Raw genomic sequence first — 22,720 nt, 5'->3', positions numbered from 1 at the left:
TAAGGGAATGATTTAAAAAAAATCTTGAAATTCAAAAAAGATTTACAGTTGTATACAATTTTAAAAGTTTTAAACCTTGCTTGTGAACTGACGTATACTGAGTGTGAATAAAACTCAACCGAATTATGAATTACAAGTATTTATAATTTCTGTAAGTTAAAATTAACAAACGTTTATATAACAATGCCAAAATAAAACCCTTTCGGTTTACTTTTATAACTATAAATACAGCAATAATAATGAGATGTGCAATGTCGAAGTTAAAGCGGGTACTACACTAAAAATTTTCAACATGTTTAGTATAATGGTTATGGTTGTCTCATTTCCACCAAGCTTAATGGATTACGTCACGGGCTTAAAATATGTGTTCTTCGTTTTTTTTTCATAACTATTTACTGTGTAAATTTTAGTAAAAAAAATATTGAGTAAAGATTATACCGTTGTTTTACATTAAACAGGAAGCATCAGCACCGCTCCACAATTTTGGTTACATTTTGCTGATGCTTGCTGTATAGTGTTTTATTAATATGGAAAGAAAATTGACTTAAGTGATTGTGAGTAATTACGTTTATGAACAAGAAAAAGCAATTAATGGTTGTCTTTATAAAGAAATTTTAAATTGTTTGTAGACATGTCTCCTAATTAGCTTCTTCTGGGGTTTCTTATTACAGAACTACAGGGAATTCTTTAACTTGAGATCAAGTAAATGTTGTAATTGTTTAGTTTTATTATTATTTAAATTCCGAAAGTTAAAAGCCAAGGACGTAAATAGAAATTGAGACAGTCCATGCTACATTACTAATTTGTTTTTCAAAAAAATGTTTGTAAACGAAGCTATAGTATTTCATAAGATGCCAAGTTAGCTATCGCGTTCGGACCAAGGAATAATATATTAATAAGTGTAGTTCACTTCACTTGCTGAGTACCTTTAGCATTTTTTCATAGATGAAAATTTTAAAGGCTTTTTACTTTGATGGTGTGATGTTTTAGCGGAAACCTGAAAAAACATCCGGCCAGTTTGCTTGAACAACAATCGGCTAGTTAGTGCATTTTAAAAAAAAGGAATCAAAAATAATCCATTCATAAATTTATGCTTTGGAAAAACATCTTTCGTCCTTTTTCTTAAAACCTATATTGGCTTAAGTGCGAAACTACCTGTATGTGAGTCATAATAATAAATATTCCGCTAAAGACATCACACTATCAAAATGCCTTTTAAAAAATATATTAATTAAATATAAAAATATTTTGACAATGTCTTCTCTTCATGTTAGATCCCATGTATACAATTTGTGATTAATGTATGTTAGATGTCACGGCATGACAGACTGAATAATGGCTGCTCCATGTTGTCGTTCACTTCATTTAGGTTTTGAAAACATTTAAAGGTATCTATTATATCCATAAAGGTATCTGTTCTATATTGAAGATTCCAAATGTATTAGCTACAGAGGTTATATTCTATCTATAAAGTTTCGTTGTTCCATATTCGAAAATTAAAGTCATATGTTTTATCTACAAAGGTATCTGTTCTATCTGTGAAAGTATCTTTTCATCACTGGCCTTATTTCTGAAGATTTAATCAGTGTTATCGAAACATTGATCATTGTACATATAGATATGACTGTGGGAGATTAAGTTAGTCCTGGATCGTACTGCACACTCGTGAAGTCAAGTATTACCATTAAATAACTATACTTCGTTTCAATCCATTTTTAACAAAATGTAAACAAACAAGTCATTGACCCGACCGTAGACGGTAAGTGATGGCCAATTGTAATGCCAACTACAAATCGATTAATTAATTGAATGAATCGATTTGTTCAATTGAGTCATACTAGCGGTTTTCCCTACATAACCTTTATAAGCATATTTAAAATTTCCGAAATACTAATTTTAAGTCCTCCTTCAAATCATTTAAACTTAGATACTTGTTCGATTGTGATTGAAATATTCGATTTGTTAATCGATTACAAAAACTTTAATGAAATAAACAGCACTATGCAACCACAGACAAGTGCATAAATGTATAGATGAAAAATAATCTCACTTTTGAACTACCATTTTTCAAATACAATTTTACGATGCTATTTAAATAAATATTGTTGGAAAATTTTATTGACTCGAATTTATTAAGCGATTGCTTTAGAATTTTAACCAAACAGTTTTGTTTACTTTTTGTTGAAAATGGATTGGAACGGATTTTAGTCTTTAATTCGCAGTTTAAATTAACGTCTGTTTTGGAGCACTTGCCTTTGAGTGATGCACGATTTAGGGTGCTATCACACACGTACATTACAGCACAAAATAGCAGTTAGCGTGCAGTTGTACTCCAACTAATGCAGTCGAAATTTACCTCGTGACTAGTGTTTAGAATGTTCACAAAAGTTTGTGGAGACACGGATGTAGCTTGCGGGTCTTGTTGCCTGATTTAAAGACATTTATTATAGTGTGATAGATACCTTTCAATGTTCAGAGTCTGCTCTTGGCAGTGATAGGGAGTGGTTATATTTTGTTCACATTTAACTGCTAGAGCAAGACACGGGTCATGCAGTTTGGATGCAGTTGACACAACTGCACACTGGCTGCATGCCATCTGCAGTAACAGCTCATGTGACAGCGCACTTAAAAATACATTTAAATATCAATCAGATTCCATCAAACGATATGCAAATATCTGTTTTAACTTATTGGAATATATTATTGCATATTTATTCTTCAAAGTATAAACTCTGGACTTATCCCATTGTATATTACAAAAAAAGCAATTAACATATTACAAACATACACGTAATCTCAACTCACGTCACTTAGGTACGTACATGACACTTGAAAATTTTCATAATAAAAGTAATCTCATAGTCACTGTTAACTTGTCGCATAATAACGTGTAACCACTCCCTAATACGCTATTGCGAAATAACAATATCCATTAGACGTATCGGTGTTGAATCTAGTTCTTTAAAGAACAAGGGGTTTTTGGTCTAGTTTTTAATAAGCTTTGTAAAAAAAATTTTGTTAATATAAATTAAAATGTTGAAGAGTGCGTGTTATGTGATTTATTGCGGACAAAAGGGTATAAATTATTCACTCAAAAACTTCGATAACTTGCATATAGAAAATGTTATTTGTATATTCTCTCACTGGCTGTGGTATCTGAAGTTCTTATCCTAAGTATAATACAATTACATATGATCATACTTTAAAAACGCCTTATTACACCAAGGCTGCGAATGTATGTTGTAATTTAGACGCACGATTTTATTCAACTTTCAAAAAATCTAATCTAATCTCACTAATCGTAAGATTTTTTAAAATGTGATTGGACACGAGCGACAAGTCTAGATGTGAAGTCCTAAATCGAAAATATCTAATGCCAGTTATGACAGTCAAGCGAGAGATGATAATGTAAGAAAATAATTTGTTAACCTATTTTATAAAAATTACCAAGAGTCATTCATTACAATAATACGAACATCAAATTACCTTTTAGGAGTATTTTACGGGTTAACAAATTGTTTTTTTTTTTGTTACGTAGTTGATTCAAATGTTGTTATTATGATTCTAAATGATTTTGTAAAGTTGACATCAGAACAAAAATTTTAATAAATGTATTGTGAATTTTTGTGCCCAACTATAAATAAGGACCAAAGTACCCCATGTTCTGTTTTTTATAAAAAAAATATTACGCCAACTGTCTTGTTCAAATGTTGTGAACTAAATGTTAAATGTTGTCCTCCTTTAAAAAAATAGGGTATCGTACAGATATTCAGTAGTTGAAGCTAGATGCAGACTTAATTTTTCTTACTAATATTTTGTTACTGTTTTGGCACTGTATTAATTACCTTCTGAAAAAAAATATATTATGAAATAAAGTGTTTTGTGAAGTTTTATTAAATACCCACGTCGTGGTAAGGTTCTAAAGCTGATATTTGCGAAAGGTTGTTGACTCATGAAATTGTTATATTTGCTTATTAATATTTTATCAATGAGACTTTTTAAGTATTACCTATTTTGAGATTGTAACCTTTTGCGTGAAGGCTCAATTCACATTGCTGCGGAATGTAATGGAAGCGAGTGTTGTAGCCATAGCATAATGAACCCGCTTATGTTAATTGAGTAACGTGCAAATTAGATACGATGCGGTAGTTGTGGGAATTCCCCAGACTGCGAGAATTCTCAGGAAGACGCGCGGTCTGTTTTTAGATCGCATCTAATTTGTACATAGAAAAAAAGTCCAAAAAGACGCTTGCGTTGGCTGGGTCACGGCTTAGAAATCTGCCTTCCGCGCAAAGGCGTTCACAAGTCTTCCGCTTTGCGTTGCGGAGATTTGCGCGCATGCGCGGCACCTTTGTTTTGGTTTTATTGGACGAGTGGACGCTGCTGCTCTGTGATTGGCCATTGTGCCGTCCTCAACAAACGTTCCCTGTTGCTTGCGTGGAAATATCAAACATGCTAGATATCACGCAATGCAAAGCGAACGGCCGGCGCAAGCGAGCGACTCGTGAACAGTCCTACCTGCGCGCAAAAGACAGATCTTTGCGTATGCGCGAAACGAGTCACGCAAGCAAGCGAAAAACGCAATTGAAAGAGTCGTGCACCCGGCACAATAGATTTTCATACATATTTTGCAGGCCTTGGCCGGGAAGTAATCGCATGGTCCATAAATGACAAACTTTCCGTGTTCGTTTTTTGGAAGCCATGCATACATTTCCGAGCATGTTTGAGAAAAAACAAATTTTGTTTTTTCTAAAATAAAATGGCTATTTTATAGTCTGGATAGGCATTAAATACCCGACTACATTGTCTTGTATCGCGATTAGCGGCCCTCTTTAGATATTGGTGTATGGTAAGGGATAATCCTTGAAGTGGGGATTGGAAGAATCGAGGATTCAACACGGCATAAAAAAGAACACAAATTTGAAACAAATTGATAATTTATTAAAACTACATATACGTACACTATTTACATTATAACAATGAAAATCAAACTGCCTAATCTCAACACTAGAGGCGCTGCGTACGCTTCACCTTGGTCCCCATATACGACACGATTTGTCTACATGATCCATCGTTTCAGGCTGATCGGAAGTACGAATGAATAGTGTGTTTATGTCGTTAACGAATAATGTCAGGGGAATAGCGACGGATCGATACGATAATCGTGATGATCGATCGAAACGAGGAATCGGCTTTCAAATATCGTGTATGCAAAAAATTACGTAATTTACAAATATGGCGGTAAATAGTATGTATTAGATTATAAGCGCCGGCAATGCAATCGGCGCGCCCCGTTCAGTTTATTTCAGTGCGATCGGTCGTTCCGATCATACGCACGCGCATGCTTCCATATTGCGTATGCGTAGTGAAAATGACGACGCCAGAAATTGACATTTCTAAGATAAAACTTAGTGACTTTCTATTCGAAAATGTATCGTTTAAAACATTAATTTGTCTATATCTGACGTCACCATTTTCACTACGCATACACAACACGGAAGCGCGCGCGTGCGTAAGATCGGAGCGCCTGATGGAACTGACAAAAATTTGAGAAAATACGTTATTTTATTTTTTTCCTTTCAAAAAGTATTTGTAACAAACACCGTTATACAAATTCGTTTTATGGTCGCGCTCGCGCCGCCGGTTGGTCTATTTATCGGCGCTCATATCTAGTATGTATACATTATGTTACAAGAGCGGTAAGTAGGCAATTACGAACTGAAAGACCTTTAATGGCCCACAAAAACATTTGTAACTAGCATACAATGTTTTATTAATGTCCTAGTCGCAAAAAATAGATCTAGTCACTGTGTAGTGTAAAGATATCGATTTCCGTCAAATTATGACTTTTTACCTGATTAGTCAAATTGCAAAAAATCGACTAAGGGACGCGATGCCTTTACAGTCGTCGCCGCTGACTGGAGATGTCACTGAAATAATTGTAATTAAATTTTATAAGCCAGGATGTTTCACCATCATGATGTTTTGTGAAATTACTCCACTAGTTTGTTATAATTATTAAACAAAACTCGGAAATAAAATGGCGGGTTTTTGAAGTTACGAGTACAGTTTTTAAGATTAATTTTTTATTGTCAAAGATTATGTTTTATTTTAAGTATATTATGAAGAAAAAACGAAGAAAGAAATAGTGATGAAGAAAGTTAGAACTATATTCCTTATTTTAAACCAAATTACAAAAGACTTTACAATGAAAATTCCACTAATTACGTATTCAAAGTTATTGGTCAAAGTGATAGAAGATAATGTGATTTAAGTGAAAATAAAACGTAAATATAATGACTCCCGCCGCTTAAAAGATACTTAATGAACCCAAATAAGTAAATAAGTTGTTTAAGAGAAAGTGAAAACATTATTACAAATATTACTGAGGATCCCGATTATTAAACGAAGACAGACAAAAAATCATTTTGATCCGGCTCCGGATTCGAATCAACGTTTCCAAGCAAAGGTAGTGAAGAAAAACTTACATAGATTTCTCACAGAAAAGAACGGCAAAAAATCGTTAAAAACCAAAATAAGACCTGCAACAAGGACACGGAAAAATTCATCAGGTCCGTTGGTTCGTCACGTGCCTTAGTTGGCATAGCGTCTGGCACGGTTTGCTAGGAGACGTTGCTTCGAATCCGCCGGATTTTTTTCTAAGTGTTCGATCTTTAATAATTATAACTGACTAGACTTTTGGAAAAACACTGCATTAATTTGGAGATTTTACCTTTATGAAACGTACCAGCGCCACACGTCCGGACGTATGCGTTTTCTTTCCTTATTTTAAACTTCTTCAAACTTCATAATAACTTTACCAAGCTTTCCTTTGGGCACATCTATAGTTTGTAAGGTCTCTGTTATAATTCCCGTGGCAACAGTAACATTGTTCTCTCTGATCGTGAATGGCTGTCCTTGCGTCATCACCATGCCTTCTAGAAGCGTTAAGTACACTTCACCGTGATCGCCTGGCATCATCATGTGTATAGATGGGTCTAAAAAGATAAACATTTGAGTAGATATTATCTGACTGTTCTTTGGAAAATTTAAAAATGAAGGTATTTACTCTGTGAAAGACCTCGTCAAGGGAAGTTCTCGCACCTTACCTATTTCTGCCGCCAAGCAGTAATGTTGCGATCCGGTTTCGAAGGGTAAGGGTGCTGGTGAAATTACAGGCACATGGGACTTATCAACTTATGTCTCAGTTTGTCGGGCGCAGTGGCAGTGCCCCTCTGTTCTTTGTGATTTAAAGCTCTGAGTGGCACTGCAACTGTTAGGGACAGGCGTGTCGCTTACCACCAGGCACACGACAAAAAGACGTAACTGAATGATAACTATCGTCTCAGTCAGCCGTGACCATGTGACTTTTAAAGTATCCGTAACGTCGGTTTGTTTGAAAATACAAATAAACGACATTTAGATCCGAAAAATACTTTCATTTCGTTTTGTAACGAAATTGTACGTATCATAATGATGAATCAATTGTGTAACGTACAAATTGGACACTGCGCGAGAATTCTCCGGAAGATGCGCAACCTGTTTCTCGTTTTGCCTCGCATGTACCTTACACAATTGACATAATGTTCATTATACTATGGCAACACATCGCTTCCGTTCCATTACGCGACATTGTAAATTGTATTTGCGCTGCGGCCTGGACTGGGGAGAAAAAGAAGTTGAAAAATGTCTCACCTAAATCAACCCTGCAAGCAATATTCCAAGTGCCACTAAACATCTGTTGCGTATACTTTGAAAACACAGGTTTCTTTCTACCACCTTCGTTTCTCGTCAAGAAATATATTTTGGCTTTATAATGGTTGCTCAGCTGGTACTGTTTCGATGCACACAGCAGCATTCCAGTTTCTACCGATTTCAATTTCAAACCTCGGAGTAGGACGCCGACATTGTCGCCGGCTAGAGCCTAGAAATGGAAAGACTCAATATGAGAAAATATTTGAATGAAATATTTTATTCCATACACACACACCTTATACAGTTATAGCATAGTACAATATAGTAAAATATCATAAAAAAGACTATGGTAACTGCATACAAACGTAGCAGCGCGGCTTGTACGTGTACTCACGTACACAGTAGATACTTAGAAAGTATGTTAACTAGTAGAATGTCAAGTGTTCACGGGCATATTTTTTTATTAGTATTATTATAAATATTTATGTATATATTTTTCATCACATTTGCTCGTAAACAGTGTCATGACATGCAGGCAACGTCGACCGTAATGTCCTAAATTACGTCAAGATAAAGCAAAAACTTTTTATGCTCGAAAAATCTGAACGTAAACGCATAAACATGAAGTATAAAATAAAACTAAACATTTGTAACTCAAACTTTCGTTAGTAATTTCTTAATGCACAATGTACTATATTGTTACAAATAATTGCTTAATTCTGAATTTAATTTACATTAGCTGAATAATTCGTTGGAGTCAGTGTCGTGTTAATGGGTGGTGTCGAAATAATATCTTCTAATAATAGTATTTTAAATCAATAAATTAGATTTTGAATATAACACGTACAGTTGCAAGTACTAATAAACAAAACCAAGTACCTGTAACTCAAAATTAGGGAATTAAGAAAACACAATTTGAAAATGAAAAAAAAATACTGAGTGGATTTTATTGTGTGCATGATTATTTTTATTTACACATACAAACATTTTTTTAAAGCGCCCGCTCATAGCCCCGCACTAGGGAAACCCTGTGTCGCGGGTGCCATAGACAAATACATAGACACACAACCACAAATGCTCACATTACTGCTTGGCGGTAAAAGTAGGTAAGGTGGTAGTACTCTCTAGACGAACTCTTTCACGAGGATTTCTCTGCTACAAAATTACACCCAAACTCACGAGAAAAATAAATGTAGGCCATACAAATATCTCTCCGCAGTAACCGTTCGGCCACGGTATGCTAAAAGACGACGGTTCGAACCCGGCCGGATCGAAGGAATTTTTTCTGAGTGTTCGATCTTTGTATTAATAATTATAACAAACTAGTGGAGTAATTTCACATAAAAATAATTGAATATCAATTCAATAAAAACTTTCCGCAATTTGGGTTACGACAGTATTAGGTTTTCGTGTGCGACATGTAGATAATAATAATATACTGCTAAATGTTTTCCTTCTTTGACCTATAGTTGTAGTTGATCAAACTCGGATTCGTCCGTCAGTCGTCCACAGGATTCTTGTTAAAATTTTAGGTTTCCCATATCGGCGTTGATCATGAAAAGGCAAAAATCTAGCCTTCTTCCTGGACCTCCTTCCTCCAGAGTGTAGTGGTACAGGCCAGCGTGCGAACAATGAACCACACTTTCCATTGTATTGTGCCAAGTTGCCTGGTTACAGTCGTTGAAGTGATAGTAGAAGTAGTAGGGTTTCTTCTAACATAACAGCCTCTAATATTTCCTCTTCCTCCTCTGGAAAATAAACTGGAGGCCTGCCGCCATCTCTGCCACCATCTATGTGCCTTCAGCTGTTGTAATCTTATAACCGTGAAAATGTATATATTTACCTCAGTAACACTTTTCTTAAAAATCTGTATATCTGACAGTGTTGTCTTAATATTATATCCAAAGCCCATCAAGTCGGCTTCATTGTTTCTTCTCATAATTCCATGTTTAATTGTTCCTACAACCACGGTGCCCCTTCCTGGTACAGTGAATGCATTGTCTATGGGCATTAAGAACGGAGATTCTAGATCTCTCACTATGGCAGGGACATAATTGTCTATGGTGTCCAATAGTTTCCGAATTGAAGGTGCACCTGAAAAAGTTTGACCAGTTCACAGTAAATTGTTTTACGTAGAGCTCCTGGTAAAAGAGTTCGTCCAGGCAAGTACCGCCATACCTATTTCTGCCGCCAAGCAGTAATGTGAGCATTACTGCGTTTCCGTTTGGAGGGGTAAGGGTGCTGATGAATTTAATTGAATGAATTACAGGCACATGGGACTTGTCAACTTATGTCTCAGGATGACGAGCGCAGTGGCAGTGCCTCTCAGATCTTTGAAATTTAAATCTGTGAGTGGCACTGCAACTGTTAGGGACAGGCATGTCGCTCACCATCAGGCGCACGAGTTTTTCGTCACTTAGTGTAAGATAGTATAAAAAAAAAACAATTGCACCCTGAGTGAATTGAAAAGGTTTGCCTTAAATATAATATGTTATGTTTCCTAAACTATTTTATTTATGTGCCTTCTCTAACGAATTAGGTGTTGCCATGCACAAATATATAAATTAATAAAAAATAAAATTAGACAAAGTTTATGAAATTAATGGAAAGTTTTGCATATAGATTTTTAAATTTACATATAAAGGAAGTGGAAGAAGGAGTGAAGAGGAAGTGTTCAATATGGTATAAGAAACTAAATTGAAAATTGGAATTGAAAATTTAACATATAAATTGTAAATGGAACATAATAACAATTTCAAACTGAAATTGATCATTTCAGAACAAAGTTGAAAATTGTTATGCAACTTGACCTTGGTGGCTTAGTGGCTAACACTGTAGGTGCTGGATGATGAGGTTAAATTCCCTCTGTGTTAATTTCATTGCTGCGAGAGCTGGTATGGCGTAAGTCTGGCAGATTATAAATACATTATAGAAGGTAAAGAAACTAACCAAGTTCCGACTCATCTCCATTCAACGCTTTCAATGCCGAGCCGCATATCATGGGCACAGTTGTACCATCGTAGCCAAAGTCGGTCAACAGCTCTCGCATTTCTATCTCTACCAACTCTAGTAACTGAAACAAAATTTTATATTCATTTCTCATACTCGTAAGTAAATAGGAATTTAGTTTTAACGCTATTAGCGCCATAGAGCATACGATTTTTCTGAAGTATATACTGGGAAGTATATTAATAGCAGTAGAGCTCCTTGTGAAAGGGTTCATCTAGGGAAGTACTGCCAAGTTACCTATTTCTGCTGCCAAGCAGTAACATTAGCATTAATGTGTTCCTGTTTAGAAGGGTAAGGGCTCTGGTGAAATTACAGGCACATGGGACTTGTCAACTTATGTCTCAGGGTGTCGGGCACAGTGGCAGTGCCTCTCAGATTTTTGCGATTTAAAGCTCTGAGTGGCACTACAAATGTTATGGACAAGCGTGAGCTTACCATCAAGTGCACGACTTGTTTGTACCATCACTTGATGTTATAAAAAAATATATAATAGTACTTTACTAACAACATTGCAGGACTACATTGCCAACATCATAGACAACAACTTTTGTTCCATGAATTTTCACAAAACATACTAGATTTATCAATAATCAACTTTTAAGTTTTTCTTGTACTATCTGACACTTAATGTAGGTATGTACCTGTCTTACATTATTCAAGGCAAGCTTCAAACACATTATCACCATATCTAGCAGGTATTTGTACCATTTCCTCGCGAACACGCCCGACTCAGGCGCTTCACAGGGAACGACCAGATAGCACAGGTAAATAGAATAGGTCAACCACCCTCCCCTCATTCCCATTGTTTACTTATGATATATGCTATGCTAGCGTTTCCTTTTGCTAATACCGTAGACATCAAGGACAATGGCTAACACAGAGTTATCATAGTTATAAGCTATCAATTTAAATATTTTTATTTTTGTATGAAAATAAAATCTGATGAACTATTAAAAGTCACGGAAAAAAAGTAGTTGTTTATGATGTTAATAATATGGTCTTGCAATGTTCTTAGTATTTTAAAAATAACCATGTATAAATATAATAATGCACACACTCACAGCCCCGCACTAGGGCAACCTTTTATCAAAGAGTTGGTATATGCAAATGGATTATGAAGTGAACAAAACACACCTCGTCATCAACCAAATCAGCCTTGTTAATGAATACCAATATGTAACGTATGCCAACTTGCTTCGCGAGAAGCAAATGCTCTCTCGTCTGAGGCATGGGACCATCGTTAGCAGCTACTACTAAAATCGCTGCGTCCATTTGCGATGCACCTGAAATGTATGGTAATAAAATTTAAATTGACATTCTTAACGGTGTCCTTTACTTTTACATTTTTTTCTCACTATCTGTTAAATATTTCACCTTGTTACTAACTGTTATCTGTTAAAAATTAACAAGCAATTAGTAGAAACTATGGCTTAAACAGCTACTTTGAGATGGAAAGACAAATGTCAATGCTACTCACCTCTTTTGTCTTACACAATTGAGCAGTAGATGCCAAATATGAGATACCTACATTCACAATCCCTGCAGAAAGCATGTTAGATATGGTACAGCTGAACTCGTGAGTGGATGTGTCGTACCTGATATCATATTACGGATGTAGTCTGCATGACCAGGGCAGTCTGTATGTGCGTAGTGTCGGACTTGTGTACTATACCCTATGTGTGCTGCATTTATTGTTATTCCTGCAAGAAGCAAATATAAATTGAAGAGTGAGTGTGAGTTCAAGAACAACCGGCCCACCAACATCCCTTTCAAAGTCAGAGTATACAACCCTCAGTATGCTTTGACAGCCAAGTTCATATCGATGCACAAAATAACAAATGTTTGCATACACATAAAATAACTTAACACTCCATATTAATAAATTTAAAATATTTCAAAAGAAAATGTATTTCATTAAATTCTTTCCCCCTGCAAAATTTCCTACGTTTCTCTGGCCCCTATAGTTTGCCCCCTCTGTTCAAGACAATCGCATCCACTACCTGTCATAAGCTAGGAGAATGCCTGTACTATCAGGTAATGAAATTTACAAACAGTAGTAATAAACATAAGTAAAGAAACTAGGCAAACCTCTAGCTTTTTCTTCAGGGGCCTTATCGATTTCGTCGTAAGAAACAAATTGCGCTAATCCGTCTGACGCTAAAACCTTCGTTATAGCTGCAGTCAGTGTCGTCTTCCCATGATCTACGTGCCCTATAGTTCCTATATTACAATGTTTCTTCTCAATAACTTTAGTTTGTTTTTTGGTGCTGAAATTAACACTCAAAACACTCGGAAATACCCGATTTTTTGACAAGACATCGCAGCTTAGAGGCAGTTGACGGGTAAACTTGCAGTAAATTGAATTAAGTAATACTTTGCAACTCATATTTTTCACGAAAATTAATAAAATTCACGGTTTTTCATTAAATGTTTTGGAATTTAGGTTATAAAATTGACAATCTCGGTTTTGTTTACGTTTAGAAATGTGAGCAGGTTTTTTTTATAATGTTTATGGCCTGGGTTATAAGAACTTTATGCCAATGCAATGTGACCGTGAGTGTGACAGCTTAGAGGATGAAAAAATAAAATAGTCTAAGGGCTGTATTCCAGAACTCTACTCAATGCTCAAGTCAGGACTTGAGTATGATTTTATGCAATGGAAATACGACCCTTAACGCAAGGACTTGAGTATAATTTCTAGTGCTTTAAATCATACTCAAATCCTGACTCGAGCATTAAGTATAGTTCTGGAATACGACCCTAAGCAGCACAGCTTATAGGATGGAAAAAAGCACAGCTTGGTTCAGAAATGAAAGTATCGACCTAACAAGGTTGGACCGAGTTGGACGTCATTCCAAAAAGCAAAGGTGTTTTTATTAGTTATTATTAATAGTTTGTATTAAATTTTATTCTTCTTCTTGTTTACAGTGCCCTTTTTGAATTTTGCCAGTATCGAGGTTTCTGCTTAGTAATTTTGGAGGCTTCTGCCTTCTGCTATTCAACGAGTATTACATAAATTCTCACTTATGTAATACTCGTTGCATAGCAGAAGGCAGAAGCCTCCAAAATTACTAAGCAGACAAGATTTGACGTTGCAAAACTGTATCTGTATGTATTGAAAGTGTGTATAACAATATACACAAATAACAATGATAAAAGAGGAGTTAACCTAATTTAAAGTTGATATCAAATTTTTGGGCTTGAGAATGAACGGGGCAAGATTGTTATCATTGTCACAGAGACAAAATACTTGCGGCAATTCAAAATTTATTAAACGATTATATTATTGGGAGACAAGTGTGATGGTAATTTAAAAGCAAGGCTTAAACTATAAAGCCAGAGTTACAAAATTAAATAAAGTTTATTTTCCTCCGCAAAATTACCCGTTAACCGCCAGCAAACGTGATAACTGTGACCACATTCTGACCAACCGGAAGTACTAGTGAGAATCATTCGTCGTCAATATAATCAAACTATAAATAATTTAATATACAAAAGAGAAAAAATGGCGGGCTTTTGAAGATACAAGTAGTTTTTACAAAGATTAATTTTATTTTAAGTATATTATGAAGAAAATACGAAGAAAGAAATAGTGATGAAGAAAGTTAGAACTACATTCCTGTTTTTAAACTAAGTTATGAAACAGTTTATCCTGAAAATTCCAATAATTAAGAATTTAAAGTTTTTGTTCAAAGTGACAATAATGTGATATAACTGAATGTGAAAACATAAATATTAACTCCCGCCGCTTAAAAGACTATTTAGAAAGCCCAAACAAGAACACGCAAAATAGGCGCTTTGTCGTCGAGTTGCGGATATCAGCCCGTTGCACCAAGTTGCACCACCAAGCCCAAACAAGAGAACTAAGTTATTTAAGAGAAAGTGAAAACAATGTTGTAGAATCAAATGGAAATTATTTACAAATGAGGATACCGATAATTAAACGAAGACATGGCTCAAAGAACTTGTATCCAAGCCAAAACTCTTAATAAAAAAATATACAAAAGATAACAAAGAAAATCTCCCTTTTTTTAAATATCAATTAATGTTGGGTTTATGATATATTAGTACTCTTAATAATAGGTGTTCAAATTCAAATTAGATTCAAATTAAAACCAGTAGAATGTTCCAATTAACAATGTATTTATTTCTTTATAATTCCATACTTTCACATAATACAAGCATAAATTTCACAAAAGAATAAAGCGCTTCTATATCTTCGCCAAGTCATCAAACTGTACAATATAATTGGTGTTGTAGACTACTTTTAAAGCGAAAACTTGAAGCATTTTTTTAAAAATATTAAATTAAATAGTTGAAATAATGAAAACTCAATATTGATATTTTAAATTAACAGTGTTAGTAAGTTTACAGTAGTTGAAGAGGATTATTTAGCGTAGTAGAATAGTTGTGACAAATGAATGTCGCAAGATTATGATCCTGGTAGACATTTGTCGAATTATAGATTCTCCCAATAGAGATGATTCAAAAGCGTGGAGAATGATTGTATCCTTGAGAATTTTTCAGCACACAAATAGTAACGTTGTGTATGAAATTTTAAACAAGTGCTTTATTTTCCCATCTTTACACAGTAAGACCTAAGCTTTACTGTAAAGTTAATAACACTGTCAGATAATGGCCCAATGAAAATATTTAAAAGACATTACAATCTTAAACTTTCATACATTGTATTGCTTTAAGCACAAAAACGAAAACTATCTAATACGACTTGTTTGATGTATTGGGTATTCCGTATATGACAATTATTAATTATTGTCTTACTATAAGATGATGGACAAAATGGATTAAAATGCTACTAGCGCCATCTATGGACCATAATATGAAATACAGGAAAAATGTCAATCTCGCAATCAGCACAAAGGATAAATAGATAAACTAATCAAATGCCGACCTGAAATAAATTGTGACAAAAACTTCACAAACAATATACAAGCGGTCTTTCAAGCACCTTTAGCTATGATATTTACTTTCATGATTACAAAATTCACTTACAAACGAAGACACTCAACATTAGTTTTTACCTTTATTTAAATACACTTTAAAATAATTTTCAGATTAGTTTTATCTACTTAATTTCGGTAGCAATTTTTATTATTTAAGTATTCGAGTATATCATAGTGAAATATTATATAATATTTCAGGGCACCACATAATAAATTCTTCATGACAATGTTCTAGAACATTTAAATTAAAATAATTGCCACCGAAATGAGATAGAGAGAACAAACCTGAAAATTACTTATTACACTGTTGCATGATTGCGTTAATCCGTAAATGAAATTTTGTAATTATAACTATTGAACATTGAATCACTGCATTGATTACATTACATATACTGTAAATCTTAGGCAAGATGACATGTATACTTTTAATTGTCATTCTCGATTTCGGGTAATGCAATTGCATTTCAAAACGGTTTACGGTTGAATGTCTGAGTCCAACAACAAATTTTTTTACCTCGCTTTCACTTTTTATTCAAATTACATTCAATAGAAATTTATTGTAAGCAAAATAAGACACAAGAGCCCTTTGCAAATATTTCAGTATGTCTAGCTGCGTGACGTACATCAATGGTTGATATAAATAAAGTAAAATATGAGTAAATCAACGATTTTTAACCAACTTCAAAAAAGGAGGAGGTTCTGAATTCGACTGTATTTTTTTTTCTTTTTCTTTGTATACATACAAAGAAAAAGTACGTTACGCCATAACTCCAGTATTTGTGAACCGATTTTGATGATTCTTTTTTTGTATTAAAGAGGGTACCTCAGTTGTGGTCACATTTAACTTTGAAGAAAATATTCCACTTCTAAAGGTAGCAAACTAGGGGATGAATGATTTTTGTACTCTATACTGAAATTATAAGTAAATAATATTCGGTATGATCAGTTTTTTAGAAAATATTCAAGATAAGGAAATACTATTTCAAGTTTTGTCACTGTTGTCAATACTGTCAAGAATTTGTATATCACACTACTGTTACAATAGTGTTGTAACGTGTGTAAACTGATGCAGTACATCGAACCACTGGATATTGTAATATTTCGACTCATCCGTAGAACAAAGGTCTATATGCAAGACTACTTGTTCTCAGGACATAGTCCATTTCGTTCGTTCTTCTTCGCTGTGGATGTCAGATCGACCTTTGTTCGATTTTAAATTTCCGAAACGAAATAAAATATATAAATTCTCCAAACACCTTTACATAGGCCTTAGTTTGAATAACGAAATTGTTCTCGTAACTTACTTATTCTCTTTTCGTTATATAATCACATCGGACTCTGTTCTTCGGATGAGTCGATTTGTTATTCTGATTGAATCTCAATGTGTCAGTGGAATGGCACTGATGTCATTCGTTCATTCAGTCACTAACGATCGATATTGCCTTAGTAAAACTACCGTGGAAATGACTATGTATATCTTAATTCAACTCGCCATTGGAGAGCAGGATACCGAAAAAATGCAATGGCAGTTGAATAGTAGCTCGATGGATAGCCACTAATCTTAACTTTTAGCAGAATGCCAAACGTACAAAATCCTGCCATTAACACTGCAAACAGAAAACTGAGATGAGACGAAACCAAGATTTTTCTCATTTTTTTCTTCCGGGAATGTACATATGTTAGTCTGAAATATTTGCAATAATTCACAATTAAAGCGACACTGATGATTTTTGTAAGTTTAAAACGCACTTAGCAAAATTTTATAGTATTTTACATGTCTATTATTAAGAAATTCGTATACAATAGGAATCAGTTTTTATTCTGTACCTCTACCATGATTTTACAGTAGCAGTTATCGTTCATGTAAAATACTCGAAAATTTGTATGTCAAATTGTACAGCGCAGCGCGCCTAGCGGCCACAAGAAAAAATACAGTTAATGCCCTAAAACACCTGACTCTCTAATCGTCCATTTGATTCTGAGTAGATAAATGTGAAGAAAAATGTTAAACAAAGCATAACCTTTAAATCAATTTTGGTATGTCTTTCTCATTGCATTATTAGTGAATGAGGTTTTAAGAAACTTTTTAAATCATAGGAAACGGTCCCATGGTCACGGTTGACTGTGAAGGGCCCGAAACGTTGGTTTGTTTGAAAAAACAAATATACGCGATTTAAATCCGGAAAAATAGTTTCATTTCCTATGTGTAACTATCGCGAAAACCTAAGAACTTTTAAAATCAATTTGATCTTTACAATTTGGTCTTGGAGCCTCCGGGGTTGTGCCGTACGGATGGCAAAAGGTCTGACGGCCTTACATGTCAGAAGGGTTGGTGCCTTTTGTGGGACCCTTTGTGTGTTAAGTACGTTTTCTCCTTCCCCCCTGAGTTACACCATCAGATCGGCTGCAGAGTACGCGGCAATATTGAAACATGCCAAGAACAGTGCCTTTGGGCGGGGGGCCAAAGAATTTATCAGGGAGTTAAGTGTCGTCGGCTTTGAGACAGAGGCCGTGATCCACGCTCGGGATTTTACTTGGGGCAACAAATTTCGTTGGACATTCATCGTGGTAATGCTGCCAGCGTTATGGGGCCGTTTGAACTCTCTAAGATTCACAGCGGTCTTTTTTCATTGTTATAGTTGGACGAAAAATGGCAGTCTGGTGAATTGCACTATTGAGTTTTATGTGACGAAGTCTGTTGCTGATTTATATTTGTATTTACCTGACGAAACCTACGTTGCGGATTTGTAATTAATTTCGTTTTTGAATTTGATCTTTAATTACTTTACATAAATACAAATTTCAGCCATAAAACTGGCATTCCTTTACACTTTTCTGTTGAATGGGTAAGAAGGCTCTCAGGTCTCAGAATCAATAGGTCGGCTAGGAGATCAGGTATCTTAGGCCATCAAGATTATTTACATAATTGTAAATAATTATTTTCCATGATCGCTAGCAACACCTGCCACTGTAAATTCATGGTAGGCACCCTAAACCTTATTATACAAAAGTTCACTTATTTTAAATTGTCGATAATAAAGGGTGTATTATAATTAGTGGTCGGATATTCGGATGCTTTTACACCTAAAGTTCACATTTTCCCGTGACTTGCTGTCGAAATATGGAAGCGGTTTCTTAAAATATATTTTTTCTTCTTTTAAATACCATATACCGGATTGGCGTGACATGTTACGATTTTTATAAATTAAAACGGATTTTGGCTTACTATAAATCTTAATGGCCTGATGATGACCAGGAAAATGATAATTGGATCTCAGTACTCTACCGTGTCAAAACCAATACACCGTAATATTATCAAAAACAGCATTTTGAGAAAAAGTTGCTAAAAGGACTTTTCAGTTTTTTTTGGTATTTTTAAAGTTAATAACATAAAAATAGCATTTAACTTACTTTGTACAATAGATATTAAAGAATTATATTTAGCCATCATAATTTTACATTACAAAATAAGCTATTTCTACTGAAAAAAGAATTAATTTCTTTGAAGGATTCTTGTAACAAAATTACAAAACACTACTAGAACTTGCTGTGTTTTGGTTTGACACAATGTAGTACTGGGAAGTATCAAATTAAAATTTAAACGATGTTTTTGGTAAAAAATTATTACAACTACAATACATTTTTCACTTTCTATACATGATAAAAGTTATTAAACGTATACGTAAAATAGAAAAAAATAAAGTTTATTCTAATTAAGTTTTGTACTCAATAATTTCGCCATTACCGGTATCGCAGGATTTTTTGGATATAAAGCGCATTCCATGTTAACGAGCACCGAATTGTAAGTCAATAAGCATCCGATTATCCGTCCATTAATTATAACATAAGAACAATATGAATTTGAACAATATGAATCTGATAGTATTGAAAAAATTCTGGATGTATCTCCCAGACACATAATTCGAACCACCTTTCATTTTCAGTAATAATGATTCATCACAAACTATTCATACAATTTGGAAGATTGTTTAGAGCCGGCGCAAATCGACAGACGGGAAGGCAGAGGACATTATTTTGGCTATTTCAAATGAAATAAGGTATAAATTGCAATGCTCTAAAAGGGACTATTCCTACAAACGACTGCAAATTATATTTTTTATATTGAATAACCAAAAAGGTTAAGGTAAATAATAATGCTTAAAAGTATTATATTAAAAAATATTTATAAATCATATAAAAAGGATGGTGCAGTCGTGCACAGCGACATCGAAGCATTGCGGGCCTTTTCTCAATTGTAATGGCGTAAAATATATAGTGATAAATGTAATGTCTTCTGCCTTGCCACCCACCGGTTTCGGATATCCATATTAAACTTCATTTCCGTATGTCCTTGTTGAAAATTTGAATTTGTAAAAGTAGTGAAAATTTAAATAATAATATTAAAAGGAATATAAACATAAAAAACTTTCTGTGTATCAAATTGTAAGTTATGCATATTGTTTTTAAAACGATGGATATTATAATGGCCAGCATTAAACTGTGGACCGTCCTAGGTGGACCGCCAATATATGTTTTGTGTTTTTCTATTTTATACGTAAGAGGTGAACTACGTGAAGAATTAATTGCCCGTGGTCCATCGAGGCGAACCAGACAAGTGGTCCACGGGCAAGAAGCGACATTTTTCTATTCTAGCCTTGTAAAAATAAAATAATACAAGGTGGCTCGAATAATGTGTAAGGAAATGTTTAACATTCCAATTCTTGTTGTTACAATAAGACGATAAAAATTTCACAATCACTGTCAAGGTAATGTTGTTCTAGCCTGCCAAATTGTCTGTATGTTTGACAAAAATCAACCTTATGTAAATGAACATTTGGTACACATTGACATTCCAACTGGTCCAAAGGTCGTTTTGGCATGGCATCTTCGTTACACTGGCGGTTGTATGTTTGTGTTAATCTAGCTAGTAAACGCAGTGCGCGCGCCTGTTTCATTTGTTTTTGTTGAATTAGAACAATCGTGTGCTTTTATTCTATCTCTACAATACACAGCTCACTGCGCCTTTGTAAATTACAGCACATAGAAGGACATTATTTTGACACTAATTATGCCGACCGTTGAACCCTTCAGAACATTTTTACCCTTCTGAATAACCATTACAGGTAAGTTTTAGGGCGTTATGCATCAACCCAAACCATCTGTTACCGTGAAAAACTTGAATTGCCAAGAATTTACCCTCCCTTGTTTAAATCTATAGAGAAATCAACATCAGCATTGATATTTACAAGTTAACAGAGACCACCGAAGGCAAGATTTCATAGTATAGTTTTTTAAAGGCTTAATTTTTTTTAAAGATTATCGTTTATTTAACTAATTATCGCCCTGTTTCTATGGTTCAGAGCCTTTAATTATACAGGTTGTTGAAATAAGTAAGTCTGAAATTACGAAGGGTGACTCTTTCATCCCAGATTCAGTATTTTCCCATACAAAACACTGAAAGCTGATCGGAGAATTTGCATGGAAAGTTTTGTCAGTGACTCCATTTACATAATATTCATCCACCGATCCCATAACCGAACTTAAATTTAAAAAAGAAAGAACGAAACAGGTGAGATTGCGACCAAGAGTGCGTCAATTTCCCATTATTTTTTAAATAATTTTTGATATACGCGCGCAAGTTACGGTAAAGACCTTTACAGACAATGACAGTGACGCGATATGAGTTAAGTTTAATCGTCATTCTATATTTATAGTGGTATGATGGTCAAAGGGTTAGAATCACCGCATTAAATTTCATTACATACTTTTTTAACAGCCTGTATGTTTTTATTGTGACAAATGAACACTCAATAGTAGATAGTCTACAATTCCTAATTCTTGATTTAATTATTTTTTTTGTAAGGCGCGCTTTACTAAAATGCTAAAAAAGATTTCAACATATTGCCATTCTAAGAGCGTAGTCACGTAAGTTGCATAGCAAACTATAATTGGATTACGCCCTTAACACGCTTTGTTATATCATAAAATTGTACAAATCGACGATTGGCTTTAATATGAGTGAGGTGTATAATATGGTGTAGTCAGTGCCTAATAGATCACTGACAAGATCTTTTGACCTTTTCAACTTCCACGTTAGTTATTTTTAACCTTAAAAAAGGAGGAAGTTCTCAATTCGCTGCATATTTTTGTTTATGTCATGCGATCACTCCGATATCTGTGAACGGATTTCGAGGATTATTTTTTTGTTGGAAAGGGGGTACATCATCAGTGGTCCCATTCAAATTTGAAGAAAATCTTCCACCTGAAGGGCTGGTAAATTAGGAGATGAGTCTGGTTTATGATTCCAATAAAACTTTGCAAATAGAAGCAAACTTTTGAGGTTGGTTGTTTTATAATAAAGTTGTAAATGTATTCGTAAGGAGCCGCGGCGCCGAGGAATCGATGGCGTGACGAACTGAACGATAAGTCTTGGGTCCAGTTAGCTCAGGATCGGGATGCGTGGAGGGATCAGGGGGAGGCTTTTGCCCAGCAGTGGGGTACATCAGGTTAATTGTAATTACAATGTGTTGATTTGCATTCTCGCCTTATTTACAGCGGTCATTCTATATCCGAAACTGAACCCAAATCACCAAAAAAATGTTCTATTTCTATTTTTTATTTAATTGCGGCAAACAAATTCGATCCAAAGGTCATTGACTTGCATGGCACTTGCAAACATTTTGAACAATGACCTTAAATGCGCAGAAAGAAACGCATTTTAGATCTATTTGGTGGTGGGGTGCGGGTAGCGACAGCGGGTATCGAGCGCGCGATTGGTAGATCAATCGACCTTACTTCTCCTACTGCGTTTACGTCACGCTGACATCCCACATACATTCTATTCTAGTCTGTCACGAAATGCCACATGGAGCTAGGTACTTATAGCAATACTTTCATGTAACCTAAAGTTGGTAAGTACCAAATCTAAGTTACTAAAAACTGTTTCAGTCAACTTTTCTAATTAATGTAAATCAATAGTAAATTATAACAATACTAGCACATAATCATAATTTAAAAAATAGGTAAATAAGCGATCGCTGAAGCGGGTGGCG

The 22,720-nt window shown here is 34.7% G+C and overlaps 1 protein-coding gene across 3 annotated transcripts; it reads right to left on the bottom strand.

Moving 5' to 3' along the window:
- Window positions 1-5,552: 5,552 nt before the first annotated feature.
- On the bottom strand, window positions 5,553-13,090 carry LOC113227439 (elongation factor Tu-like). 3 transcript variants are annotated; one of them, XR_003310198.1, is made up of 8 exons: window positions 12,793-13,090; window positions 12,300-12,404; window positions 11,839-11,987; window positions 10,645-10,768; window positions 9,539-9,789; window positions 7,696-7,924; window positions 6,734-6,998; window positions 5,553-5,930 (listed from the first exon to the last, which is right to left on the bottom strand). XR_003310198.1 is itself a non-coding variant. In XM_026460365.1 (8 exons), the coding sequence occupies exons 1-7, from the start codon at window positions 13,088-13,090 to the stop codon at window positions 6,790-6,792; spliced, it is 1,365 nt and encodes a 454-aa protein (XP_026316150.1). In that variant the 3' UTR covers window positions 6,383-6,739; window position 6,789. The 3 variants fall into 3 exon arrangements, 2 of the variants coding, with proteins under 2 accessions (XP_026316150.1, XP_026316147.1); XM_026460365.1 differs by lacking the exon at window positions 5,553-5,930 and having other exon boundaries at window positions 6,383-6,739; window positions 6,789-6,998; XM_026460362.1 differs by lacking the exon at window positions 5,553-5,930 and having other exon boundaries at window positions 6,383-6,998.
- Window positions 13,091-22,720: the final 9,630 nt, after the last annotated feature.

The sequence above is a fragment of the Hyposmocoma kahamanoa genome, unplaced genomic scaffold, assembly GCF_003589595.1.
Source record: "Hyposmocoma kahamanoa isolate Upper Pololo Valley unplaced genomic scaffold, ASM358959v1 210, whole genome shotgun sequence".
NCBI classification, from domain to species: Eukaryota; Metazoa; Arthropoda; class Insecta; order Lepidoptera; family Cosmopterigidae; genus Hyposmocoma; species Hyposmocoma kahamanoa.
Note: the sequence above shows the minus strand (reverse complement) of the source record. Positions and strands in the feature narration are given on the sequence as shown.